The sequence below is a fragment of the Rhamphochromis sp. 'chilingali' genome (genome assembly GCF_963969265.1).
Source record: "Rhamphochromis sp. 'chilingali' genome assembly, chromosome: 13".
Taxonomy (NCBI): domain Eukaryota; kingdom Metazoa; phylum Chordata; class Actinopteri; order Cichliformes; family Cichlidae; genus Rhamphochromis; species Rhamphochromis sp. 'chilingali'.
The window spans coordinates 33,647,595-33,661,609 of record NC_137940.1 but is presented as its reverse complement, the minus strand read 5'-3'; the positions used below and the strand labels follow the sequence as shown (position 1 = coordinate 33,661,609).

Here is a 14,015-nt window from a genome sequence, read left to right as displayed (position 1 = left end):
CAGACTTGCTCCCTCTGCCAGTCATCACAAGCCATCATGGCAAACTCGATAGGCGTATGAGTTTACATATGACTGTTTGTTTTGACATAGACCACAGATAAGATCAGACTTAGTTCATTTTTAGCAGATATAGTATCTTTAATCTCCATATTTACTTTTATAAAGTATTTACTTCGACCAAGCTGCCTGACTGAAACACTGATTCCCTAATTTTGCTCAGGACCCATTTTACCATAAATGGGGATCCTTCATAGTTTATTTAGCTTTAGTGCTTTTTTCTGTTTATTGTTTTCTGCTGATTAATTTGCTGCCTGATGCAGCTTCTTTGCTGTTTATTATTTACTAAGTGCTGTCCCAGATCCCATGTTACACAGTTTTCAGTGTAAAAAAAGGGAGATATGTCAATATGGGGTTTATACAAATAAATTAAGCAGTCCAAAAAAGAGCCAACTCTGTAGAAAAGACATTAAATTGTAAACGGTGATTTATGTATGACAACTGATGGCTCACGCTATACCTCCTAGATGACTCATTTTAAAAATAAGCATAGATTTTTTCTCAGGATGGTCGTCACATTTCTGATCCACTCCAGCTGCTCTTTGTGTTTGGTGTGATAGGATCAATAATAACTTTCATCCACAGTCCAATAATTCGATTGATGCTGTTTTTATGAATCCTCATGTGGCTTTACATCATGTAGGACTTTTTTCAGTGCCTTTTGGTTTATGTAAAGGAAGGTGAGAGTAATTCAACATTCAACATGGGAACTAAGGTTTAATCTAACATTATTCCTTTATGCTTAACAGCCCTTCCCCCAAGTCAATCACTTAATGTCAGTGTGTTTTTTTTTTTTAAATTTTCATAACTCTGAACTGGATTATGGCTGGTCAGTTGAACAGAGGAACTGCACTAAACTTGTCATCCACTTGATTGTATTGAACTGATGCTGCAGAGCAGAAGACTTTTTCTTTTACAATCATCTGTTCCAAAAAATAGTCATTTTTAAAAATTAACCGTCCTTTCTTACAACCTTCCCCCTTGCTGGGCAGTTAAAAAAGTAGCCCTGGTTTGAAATCACTGGATTATTCAAGCATAAATTGTTGCTTATTGCAGGGCCATGTGTTCAAACTTTGTCACTCCCCATGGTAGAGGATCTAAACCATAAATTATGACTGTGGCTTGAACTTTAGTCCAACATCCTAAGCTCGTCTCTGTGCATCTGTGATCCACCCTGTTCAGCTTCTAATTCAGTGCAACGTGCCTCTTGATCCATTCCCCCATCCTTCACTGTCTGGATCCCAGCTGCTTGTGAGGCCTATAGGCACAGTCCTGGAAAGAGAGAAGCTGCTGGAAGGATGCAGCAGTCATAGTGGGAAGTTTAAGGGAGAGAAAGAGAGCTGCTTAATGGACACCCGACGAGGTGCTCATCAGTATTCTAGCCATACGATCACCTGAGTGGAGGATGGGAGGGAAACTAAATGAGTCTGCAAATTCCCTGATTTGGTGCAGAGTAGCAGGTGAGAGTGGAGAATGGCTCCTTTAGAAAATAAATAAAAGAAACCATAAGAGAACAAGTTAGTTTCATGTGATTGATTTCATAGTGGTTATTTAATGTTTTGGTTCCAAGCTAAGTGTGATGTCACTAGTTTGGTTGTATTGGGATATAATCATGAAATATCAAAAGAATAGAATTTAAATATATCATGAATTCCAAGTGTTATAGGACTTGAAGTAATTAATTGAATGACTGCACCAATTTGCAGATGTCTGGCTATGTGTTGTGCAAAAGGCATACTGTTAGCTTCCAGCATTAGAAGGGGCTACAGCTGCACTGTCTGCCAGTGTCAGCTGACCTGCCTGTCCTAAATGTGGAGAAGGTGCCATCAAAGGACACACTCACTGAGCCTCACTAATGTAAAGAAAATGTTGTGAGAAGACTGCAAACTTCACATTGATGTAATTCTGATGGTTGAATTTTGCCTTCCAACTCTCTTCCAGTTGGTTACATAGATGCCAGGTACAGCTGCCCGCATGCTTCAGCGTGTGGGTGTATATATATTATCTTTTCAACTTGAGCAAAAGAGGAGCTTTCATTTTAATTTAAAGCCATCGGAAGGAAGTTAAGAGCTTTTATTTGAAAACGAATTTGAAAAATTGGTGGAAACACGTGGTTGCAGATTTGCACAGGTGATGGCCTGCTCTAAAGGCTGCCCTCTGCTGTCAGTTAAGGGTCTTTATTCAGTCTATGTCCAGGCTTAGGACACTGTGTTTAGTTTCCTCATATAATATATTTGCTAAACTTTGGCTGTCTTGTGTCTTGCGCCCTTTTTACAACAAACAGTGCTGTGCTGCATTTTTTTTCTTAACTTTCTGATTTTCCAAAGCTACTCTCTCTCTTCAACACAATGTTATTTCACAAGATTGGGAGTCACTCCTGACTGTTTTTTAAATTTAAAAAGTATTTAAAATTATTACATAAAAAGTTTTAAATAAGCAAACTTGTTTCCTTGCAGAAATCTAAGAACACTAATAGGATACATGTGCTCATTTCTCTTTATGATACAAGAGCTAGTAGGTGACTATTTTTTTTAGCATAAACCCTGAAGACTTGGAAAATAGCTAGCCTGGTATTGTTAAATGTCTGTCAGAAGTCCTGCTTAGGGTTCAGGAAGCATCTTTGACAGACTAAATAATTTAAAAATACAAAAGAAGGTAAAAAAAAAAAGTATATACTGTATTGGTAAACTGTAGAGGTGCTGGTAGACTGATAAATTTATACTTTTTAGCTCTTTATGCTAAACTAAGCTAGCTTGTTCGTCCTAGCTCTGTTGGTGTTGTCAGATTATTTACAAATGCAGTTAATGTCATGTTTAGGATCAGTAATGTTATGTTTGGATTACAAGACATGTAATCTACTCCGAATACCTAATACAGAAAACATAATACTTTGTTTAAAAAATAGATGCACACTTCAAAATTTTGAGTTCTGCAATTGTTTTCAAAAAGATTTCAGAGTGATTTTTTCATATTTAGCATTTCCTGTTGGTTAAATTAGTACTACAGTTTGTAAATCTGTATAACATATTACACATCTTTTTCATAGGATTTATTATGAATGATAATAATAATATATTCAACAAAACTCACTATCTTTGTTAGATATGTCTGTTCAACTTCTCGCTAACACAAATCTCTAGTCAGCCAACATGGCAGCAACTCAGTGCATTTAGAAATGTAGACATGGTCACGATGACCTGCTCAAGTTCAACCTGAGCATCAGAACGGACAAGAAAAGTGATTTTAAGTGACTCTGAATGTGTCGTGGTTGTTGTTGCTGGGCGGGCTAGTCTAGCAATTTCAGAAACTGCTGGTCTACTGGGATTTTCCCAGACATCTCTAGGTTTTTACAGAAAATGGTCCAAAAAAGAGAAAATATCCAGTGAGCAGCAGTTCTCAGGGAGAAAGTGCATTGTTGATGTCAGAGGTCAGTGGAGATTGACCAGACTGCTTTAACAAATTATGCAGAAGAGCATCATTTACCTATATACTTAATGCCATTTGAAAATTAATGTATATGATTATCTTTTCTGGTATCCACAAGCGTGTCCATGTTATTGCGAGACAATATTTTTACGTTACTTGTCTGAAAAACAAATACTATGTGTGTCCCCTGCAGGATCAAGAGGGACAGAGTGTGTCCCGGGTCCGAGTGACCAGCAGGAGCAGCCCTCAAAAAGTGGAGCGAGTTTCTGGTTTGGTGGCTCGTTCTCATGTCGACGTGCCAAAGGTGAGTTACGCAAAGCAAAGATTTGCTTCCATGGACTGTCATGAACTCAACTTTTGCTCAATGATCCCATTAAACGTCAGAAAGACGATACTGTGACGCTGATGATGTGATGCTTACAAAATTTCCACGACAGTTATTGAGCTTTTTATTATGGTAATACTGAACACCGTGGTTAATAGTATATCATAAAACACTTAAAGGCCTAAAATATGTGGTCATATAATTCACCATGCTGAGGATCTCACTGTAGCTACGGACTGGTTTTAAAAAGATTTAAATAAGTAATTTAAGACTGTGCAATATATGCTGTCCCTGAATCAGCGTTTTCTTAGTCACTCGTTATTCACTATGATAGTTCTTTTTTTCCACACAGTTTAATGTCAGACTACCGTACTTCAGTCAATGTAGTCATTGGTTTCTTGTCCACAGTCTCTAAGTTTGGACTATCCCTAACCTGACAACATTTGACTCCTGGAGAACGTTCACTGGTTCCCGAAAGCCATCTTTAATTGCTCTGCTTAGTCCTTTATTTTCTAGACAGTACGGTGAGAGGTGAAACTTCTCCCACCAGAGAAAGATTTGCTCTGGTGTCTTCTTAACCAATATCAGTTGTTGACCTCTTGGTATACATGCAACTTTTACTGTAACAAGTGAGCATGTCTTGACAAAAGTTACAAAATGCATTGATTTATCATATAGGCTGACTATAAACAGGGTTATTTTTTTAACTTTTTTTGCTGCATGAGTATGACTCAACCTTGGATGTCAGTCCTTCTTATGAGTTAACAAAAGTGCAGCACATGTTTTCAGATAGATAGACAAAAGCCCAAAGTACTATTTGTTTAACTAGCTTGCTATGAGGTAAAAGGCAAATACCGCCCTCATGTCTGTCTATTAGATGTGAAGTTTACTTTGGTTTCGGACTAGAAACAGTGGGAAAAAACTGGCTTCGCTTGTCAAAATGTCACAAAATCCATATTACCAACATGTATAAATTTCACAGATTAACACCTTCTCTTTGTTTGATCTCCAAGTGAAAAAAAATGTAAAAACTACATTGTGTGGATTATGATTTTTGTTTGGATAGAAAAAATTAAACGTGCTGTTTTCAGTCCTGCTAAAAGAAGCTAATTACCTGGCACCTCTTGTTTTATTGTGCTGTAACTTTTGGCAAGACAGCAGATAAGCTTCTTGCCAAAGTGATACCAAAATGATGCTTCTCCAAATGCCAAGCGGTCTCTTTAAAGGATTGTGGCTCATCTGATGCTTACACGAGCAACATGCTCAGTCCTCATCTTTCATGTGAGAGATATGTCTCAGTAGGCTGCCATGTTCTTCAGTGCTTTTAAAGGCCGCCGTGTTCACACGCATTTCCCCATTACAGCACGGCCAGAGGCACATGGCAGCACAGTGGCTGCAGGCGTTGGCTTTTGAGCTAAGCCCAGAACTAGTGCAGTAGGTGTGTGTGTGTGTGTGTGTGGGTGTATGTGAGGGGGGCGTTTGGATTAGTGGACTTGGACCAGGTAAAAGATGAGGTGATGCAGGCTGTGGCTGCGAGCACATGGATTCATTGTGCTTGTATGATAATGCCTGCATAATAAAACAGTGACAGCACAGGTTGATTCTGGTATGGATAATATGGAGCTGGCTGCGTATGTGTGTGTGTGTGTGTGTGTGAGACTCCCTCTTTCACATGAAGGAGGGAGATGAGGAGGCGCAGGGGAAGGGAGGGACTGTAAGGGAGAGAATGGGGGTGTAAAGAGAAAGCTATAGTGGGGGAGGCTGGAGAGAGACAGCAAGGCGGCTGAGAGGCGAGGGCCGGTGCAGTGCAGAGCTGGAACGGACACCCAGAGCTCAGCCTTCCGCGGGTTGCCATGGAAACCACATTCCTCCCCCGCCTGCATCCCTACAGACTGCTCTGACTCTCTTTCTCTCCATATCTATCTCTCCCCTCGCTCTTCTTTATGTTTTATCCCGTCTTTTTCATTCCTCTTTTAATTTGCGTCTTTGTTTTCTTTCTCCTCTCTCCCTCCATCTCGCTCTCTTCTGCTGTCATGCCGTACATGCTTTGAGCACATTCGTGATGATGCACACTCAGCAAGCACAGTGATTTCAGAAGCGTTGCACTCTGTGGCAAGGTGGATGGGTAATTACACAGTTTATTTTGCATTCCCATGCACTCACGGATGCATAAGCACTTTGTTGTTTTCTCAGCATCTCTCTGTTTTTCTTCTCTCTATTTTTACTTCCCCTTCTGTTCAGCACCATGCTTCAGTAATGCCCCCTCTAGTCATCGCATTTCTGCCCACACACAGGGCACCTTAGCTCGGTTTCTCCTCTGTTACGGCATCTGCAGTGGACCTCAACCACCTTCATCACATTTTATCAGCTACTTTCACCTGATCCTATAACCTCCTACTTGAACCAACCCCCCCTTTTCTTATTGCTCTTTTTCCTGCCTCTTCTTTATGCGTGTACGAAATCTGCATAAACACTGTTCCTTATCCTTGCAGCTCTGATAAAATCTCTCACTCTCCTCTTTTCCTGTCTCCTTCATTTATCTCCATGTGTATGCTTCTCTCTCTCATTATTCCATCAGTTGGAGTTTCATGTGTGTGGTGGAGCAGCTGTTCTCTGCCACTAAGGCCTATTAATAGGAGTCTTAGGCATGTAGCCTCAGTTTTCTGCTTCTGAAATGCTGGGAGAGCATTGTGGCGAATCTAAATGATCTCACTCATTTGAATTAGACTGACTGACTTGCTGTCTTCTCACCCTGTGCGAATTACTTGCCTCCCATCAACACATCACCTGTCAGTGAAATATATATCTCACATATTCTTCTATAATCTGGGAATTCCTTTCAGTGGATGTAATGATACCCGAGAGACTTGTTTCTTCATCCCCTATTACAGTTGGTTAAGGCTACAGTACAAGATCTTATTATGTGTTGATTGGGAGCTGCCTCTTTAAGACTGCCTCACTACCGATTGTCCTTTTATGGTGCTAAATCCGGTCAGGTGACGAAGGAGCAGTTACACAGCTTCTCTGAGAAATGCCTAGAAATGACTGAAAAGTTCAATAGATGGTCCGTGCAGTGGTTGGGAGGGGGGGTTGTAATGCTCGTTATGATAGCGTGTGTTTGTTACAGGGTGTCCAGGTGGGTTCATGTAATAAGAGAGCTGTGAAGGCTGCTGCTGAGCTGATTGTGTCGGGGGTGCCGAAAGCTGAAATGAAGCATCTCTGTTCAAAAAGCAAATTATGTGCTCCTCCCGTGTGTCATAACTCAAGCAGAGGGTCAGAGGTCGCAGTCTTAGTTTTAGCCATAAATCACCTAATGCTGTTTGCCTGAACACAATATTAACAAGGATTTTCTTACACACTCTGGACACATTTAATTCAGTTCAATTCAATTTTATTTATATAGCACCAGTTCACAGCAACAGTTGCCTCAAGGTGCTTTATATTGTAAGGTAAAGAATAAGCAAGCACTTGGCAACAGTGGGAAGGAAAAACTCCCGTTTAACAGGAAGAAACCTCCGGCAGAACCAGGCTGAGGGAGGGGAGGCCATCTTCTGCAAACATACTCTTTGCAAAAGCTGCATTTAATCCAGGGCAATGGTATTTGATTACACTATATTCACTAATGCGTCCGTTATCCTCCATTTATAAACTTTAAACAATCAGTACAGACAGTGCTTTATCCATCAAGACATTTCTTGCCCAGTACAATTTAATTCATGCAAAATCATTTTCCTGTATTAATTCTGTATTCTGTACTGAACTGTACAGAAAAGCAGCTCTTAAATTGTATTTCCCATCTATAATATGGAACTGAAACAGTTTCCTTTTCTTTGAGGTACTAAGATTTGTCTGCATATGTGAACTGGTCACACCTGTTCATGTGTTTGTATGTGGACGATTACCAATCTGTGGTTATTCTTTTCTTGTCCTGCCCATACCTACCTTTATATATGTATGTATAAAGGTAGCTTCTTACTGCACACCCCATGATTGCACTGACTGGTAAATGCAGTGTGGACAGTTTATAAGAGACAGGAGAAAGGGGTTTTAGGAAAGGATGCTTGCAACATGTGATCTGTCATGTGTGGTGTGATCGATATGCTTACATTGGTCTTCCAGGCTGCTGCTTCAAAGCCCCGCCTCGCCGCTCTAATTCAATTCAGCGGCATATGTGGCTGCACATCCTACGATGTAACTCATACAGTGGTTTCCAGCATCTGTTTAAAAATGCCTCTTTTTGCTCTTTGCTTGAAAATGAAAATCTCTGCAGGTTAGAGTGAGAGGATATCATTATAATGAAGTGAGTTACTCTTGCATGTAATTAAGTGAGCCTGAGCCTGCTGTGTGTGCCTCCTGGTAGGGCTGCAACACAATCCAGTTTGCCCTCAAAGTCCTGCTCAGTTTAACGGGAAGGTTGCACGGATAGGCATTTATATATGTCAGATTTTCAATATGGCAATATGGTGTCTATCAACACACTTTAAAGGCTTCTTGCTTTAATGTATATATGCACTGTAACATGCAGACTATGTATAAATATACCCTCTCCCCCATGCAGACACACCCAGCTCTGTTCCCCGTCACATTTCATTAATAATGCATGTATACAGGGCTTTAATGGCGACATTGTAACATTCCCTCTCAGTTCACTAAAAAAACCCTTCACCCTCAGTGTCAGGATGTTTTGTATCTAGCTGTGATCAGCCCACGAGTTCACAAGCATTTAAAATGGCTCACAAGCAGTCCTATCGCATTACTGAAAATATAACTGCCACAGATACATGAAAGCCATATAGTGGGGGTTTTTTTCCGCTCACACATTCTCACTCTCAATCTCTTCCTCCACCCACTTGAAAGCCCGAGCGTGTAATCGTGTTGGTTTCGTACACATGTGTTGATGTCATCATTGTGAACATGAAATAATTCCCCTATGGTTCTTATACGAGGCATCAGGAGTGCACTTTTTCCCTCGCCGTGCTTATTTTTGACCCAGTCCTGCACACGCGCAGGACTTGCCATTAAAATAATGCAACAGCGGTGCCGCTTTGAAACGAAAGAACGCTTTAAAGTAATGCAACGTGATTCAAATGCATCCTCTGCTGAGAGCCATGATATTGAGGAGAAAAGGGATTTTCATCTCCTGCACCTACTTCCACTGCAAGAGTATTTACAGATGTGTACTGTGACACAGAGCCTGAGGTTGACAATTACTAGCACAAGAAAGCTGTTCAGGCTGCAGCTGAACTAAGGATGACCGTGGAGATGACCAGTGATCAGAATGACAGGGGTGCTCATTGCAAGTTGGATTTCAGCTGCATTGGTCTGATGAAAACATGGATTAGACTCAGAATTTGCGGATCAGAGGCTGAGTACTGCATTGGCAGATTGCAGACTATGACTTCCTGACCTTTTTCTCTTTAAAATATTAAGAGGAAAAAAAACACACACACACACAATGTTTTATTGTGTTTTGATTAGGGAAGAAGTGCCTTTTCACTCAAGGCAGGAAGCAGCGAGATTTGGGTGCTGCGGTCCCTTTAAGAGCAGCTACTGAAGCGCTCAGTCCTGTTGGTGCTGCTGCTGCTGCTGATGGCGGCGCTGCAAGTTGATTGGCTGTGGCTGTCAGGGCTGAGGGATGCTGCTACATATCTCCCCCTCCCCACCCCCTCCGTCCCTTCCTGCTTCCCTCTCTCTCTTTCTCTCTTGCTCTATATCTCTCTCTCACTATCTCGCTCTTGCTAGCTCACATCCCTCTGAATAATCCACATCTAGGGCAAGCTGGCTGAGAGGCAATCCAGTGCTCAGCTCCTCTCTGCAGGCTGAGAAAAGAGACAGAGAGCGAAAGACAACGATTTTCAACGCAGGAGGGAAAAAAAAGCCGTGAGATTTTGACAAGAACAGGAAGATACCAAGAATTAACTGAAGATTTTCATCTGCGGATATCATTTATTTATACATATTGTTTATATATCTATATATATATATATTTGTACACACGCATATAGATATTTATATATATATACATTTATCCTTGTACATATCTGTATCTGTGCTTGTCTGTTTATATTAATATTTTTATATGTATTTGTGTGTGTAAATATATATGATATATAAACAAAAAATATCTATATATCTATGAATTTATATGCGTATCACTGTGAACCAAGAGAAGCAAGAGGAAATTTCTATCATCAGGGCTGGTCTCTGATTGTGTGGCGGTATACAATATTTTAAATATTTCCTTTGATCTTCAACGTCAAGAGGACAAAGACTACGTGCCCATTTTGTATTTTTGTTTTCCTGTCGCTGCTTCCCATCCCTCTCAGTCCGTTTTTTTTTCTGCGTCCGGAAGGAATAAACTGGAGAGTGACAGGATTTGACGAAAAGGGAAAATCTGTAGAAATTCCTGTGATTAGTGTTATTTCCATCGGCATTAGCGCTCTGTGAGCCGATCACAGCGTGCTGTGTGAGATCTGAGGAGGCAGCAGAGACAGAGTGCCACGCCGCTCATCTCAGTGTCAGCCCAGCCAGCACAGCCAGCATGCACAAACACCACCACTGCTGCAAGTGCCCAGAATGTTATGAGGTGACCCGTATGGCTGCCCTGCGTAGGATGGACGCCCCGTCGTATGGAGGAGACTGGCAGGCCGAGCCCTATGGATACCCACCTGGGTATGGTGGAGGCCAGACCTTACCCCCTCCAGCCTCAGGGGGAGGTGGAAGCATGGGAGGAGGAGGGGGCACTTTAGGGAGAAGTAAGGGCAAGGTTATGTCTGGTGGGGGCCCTGGAGGCCCCAACCCAAAGGGCCAATCCAAGGGTGGCCCCAAAGTAAATGGCAACAACTCCAGTGGACAAGGAGGATGGTGGCCCGAGTGCACCTGCACCAACCGGGAGTGGTATGACCAGGTAACTCCTCTTCCTCACTCTGTTACATAGCTCAGGCTCGTGGGACCTGACGAGGCAGATCAGAGGGGCTGTTGCCATAGTAAAACAGAAATGATCATGTGCCAGCTGAAGCTGTCGGTTTAAGGAAGAAAATTCAGATTTAGTATTCTTCTCAAGCCCTCTCTTTCCTAATTGTCGCTTGTGTATTTCGCATTGTAGAGCAGAATAGAGCTGATCTAGCTTCACGGCACATGCATGTAGATGATCTTCATTTTTGGATTGGGCACAGATGACTAATGCTTATAGGTTTAACACACCAAGTGTGTGTGTCGTCAAAGGCTTATGCTGATGCAGTTACCACAGGCCAAAGAAATGGTGCATTTTCATTCATGGAAGCAGCACCGAGAGGCAGTTTGCAATTATTGTGAATTAGCCCTCTAGTCGGTAACCCTGACATTACAAGCTGACTCAAAGAAATTAGATGTAAAAAACAGATTTTGTCTAATTAGCTTAGAGTGGAGGAAGGGATGATGAAATCCATCTCTGATGCCAGTCCCTGTATTTTTTGCAGGCCATTGTGCTTCAAAGCATCACAATAGACTGTGTTGTGTAATACAAACAGAGAATGAGACGCAATCTAAATGCTGCCTGTTTTATGTGTCGCACAGTGTGAATGAAACTGCCTCTTTACATGTGCACCATTTTGTGTCTGTTGCCTCCATTTATTTACATGTATTTGTAAATCACAGTTGATGGAAGGTCAGAATAGCTTCAGGAGCACAGGCTTTAATTAAGGAAGGTGCATGTATGTGAGCATGAGATTGAGCTTGGGTGGGGGAAGGGTTGCTCGGTGAGCATGAGATTCAAGGAATGGATCTTGCTGTGCATAAGTATGTGCCTGTGCAGTCCTGTGTTCGCGGCAAGTGAAGCCACTGCATTATTTGTATTTCACCCCCTGTTGTGTCTGAGCCTGGTTTTGGAAGAAGAATAGGAAGAAGTGAGGAAGGTGAGAAGAAAATGGAGGCTGAAATTTCAGCAGCACAGTGGAGAAAGCTCCTCCTGAGCTGAGCCCTCGTATGAGCTGCAACCTGGTTGATATTAGCAGATTACTACATGGAGGAGAGGCTTTAGCTTTGAGGAGGCGAAAAAAAGAAAATGGACATTCTCTCTGTCTTGTGCATGATCCATTTAAATCTATTCCATTACAGCCACATCCAGATCAGTCATGCGTATTTCATGTTTCACACATTTGAAAGCTCAAAGCAGATGTGATTATGTAAGCATTTATTCCTTACATGGAGAATTTTACTCTCCGTCAGTGTTACCCCTTGGTTTTCCAGCGTATTTGTTCAATATTCAACTTACAACTGGAGCAAATTAGCATCTGCTTGATGAAAAATCTCTTTCGACTGCATCGTGATTCATGTAGTGATCTTATCCTGTTGAAACAGCACCATTAATGGATAAACCCCTCAGTCGAATCCTGGCTTGTGCTATCCTTTCGAAGGATCCCTGCTCTCTCGTTCTGTCGTGTGAATACATACCAACATAAAAACTCTGCAAAAAAGCGTATCCAACCCGGCATTCATGGCTTGAATATACGAGTGTCTACATTTCTTACATTTCTTCACTGGAATAAAAATAGCGGAATTGCGGATAATGAGTCAGGGAATGGGGCATGCAGCGGGGGTTAGTGGGGTAAAAATGCAAAGGTTAAAAAAGAGAGAAATAAGCCAATAAATGCAGGCAGCAGCCCTGAAGAAGGGGGAGGGGATTATGTAAGAGGAGGCAGTTGGTGGTGCTGTCAGAGAGAGAAGCAGGAGAGGCACTGACACTGTGGACAAGCATCTGTCCCTCCATCTCCTAAAACAGGCATGTGAATGGCCTACATATATGCGCTTCCCATCCCATGAACGAGCTATAGCACAGCATGGGTAGAAATGCACACCCACCATAACCCCCGCCCTCCTGGCCCTCCTCACCGTTGCTCATCCTAGCTAGGGAAAAGTGAACGTTCCCCCTCCCCCACTACCTATAACACAGCCAGAGAGAGCAGGGCAGTAACACACACGCCCAACATCCTCGTAGCTTATAGCTTTCATAACAACTCATGTTTTGGGCATGCTAGCATGAAAAGTAATAACCTTGCACAGTCATTGAGAATTGTATGAGCTGGCTTTTTATAGCTGGATCATTGACATTTTTAAATGGCTCCTGTAGCCATGAACATTTCATGCATATGTGAGGAAATGATCAGGCAACCCCACCTCTGTCATCTATTTAGGGAATGATTGTGTTGCTTTTGTCATGAGCTTGCTAGTTTAATTATGGATGATTTCTGCTGGGATTATAAGAACATTCTTTAAAACAAGAGCTTTTGAATTTAAATCTGAGAAAAATAGAGACCTCAGTCTACTGGGAGCATCAGTCAGAAAGCTCCTTCTTCCCCCTGCGGGCTTCAATCTGTCTTTGTGTGTTCTCCAACTCCGTGGCTATGATTAGCTTTAAATATTAATTGGATTTTACTTTATTTATTAGCATCAAGATTTAGTCCAGAACGCTTTGCCAGACCTGTTGTTTATAACATGTCTCTGTAGTGGTTGTGGCATTTTAAATGAATGCACAGACGTGGTGGGCGTTCCATGCCAAACACTCCCATAGGTGATTACGACTTGGGAGCTTTCAGGCCTCAATCTGAAATTTGTGCATGTGTGTGTTCGTGCGTCTTTTTACAGTCGCATTGATTTATCGGTATCATTGGTTTCTACATCTGTCTGATGAGATTTTGTTCAGTCTGATTTGATTTGCCATTATTGTGACAGCAACCCAGAGAGCATTAACGGATGGGATTTGCGTGTGCTCCACGTCCAGAGGTCTTGAGCTGGATCCTCTAACTGTGATCTCGAAAGGCTTAGTCTAAGGCTTGGAATTTTCCTCATCAGATCAAGGAGGGGTTTATCTATGAGCTTGTCTAGGAAAAAGAAAAGCAGTGTGTAATCTGGATGAAACAGCATTCACTATGTCCATGTGTTTCCTTAGAAATTTGGTGTGAATGTTAATGCATGATGGATGGCATTTTTCATCATTGCACCTGCAGGAGATGTTATCGTCTCCTGCCCAGTTTTATACAAAATTAACACACAGCTGTTCTTAAAAGTTGTGACGTTTTGCAATTATTTGCTTATAATTTCAACTATATATTTCATTAGAAGTTAGTACAAAGGTAACATGAATTTCAAACTGCAGCACTTTCTTTTGTCTGTTTTTATTTTAAATGCAAACTTATTTTCAGTATGATGCAAGAAGCAAATTTATAAAGGT

The 14,015-nt window shown here is 41.6% G+C and overlaps 1 protein-coding gene across 6 annotated transcripts in view; it reads left to right on the top strand.

Moving 5' to 3' along the window:
* The window catches only part of dlg3 (discs, large homolog 3), an 81,137-nt gene that overhangs the window by 13,329 nt on the left and 53,793 nt on the right, over positions 1 to 14,015 (top strand). For 5 of the 6 annotated variants that reach the window (XM_080901345.1, XM_080901349.1, XM_080901348.1 and 2 more), the window contains one exon: positions 3,677 to 3,787. In XM_080901345.1, coding sequence (XP_080757471.1) covers positions 3,677 to 3,787 — 111 coding nt within the window. Of the gene's footprint in view, positions 1 to 3,676; positions 3,788 to 10,155; positions 10,716 to 14,015 lie in introns of those variants that run through there. The other variant, XM_080901344.1, reaches the window with a different exon arrangement.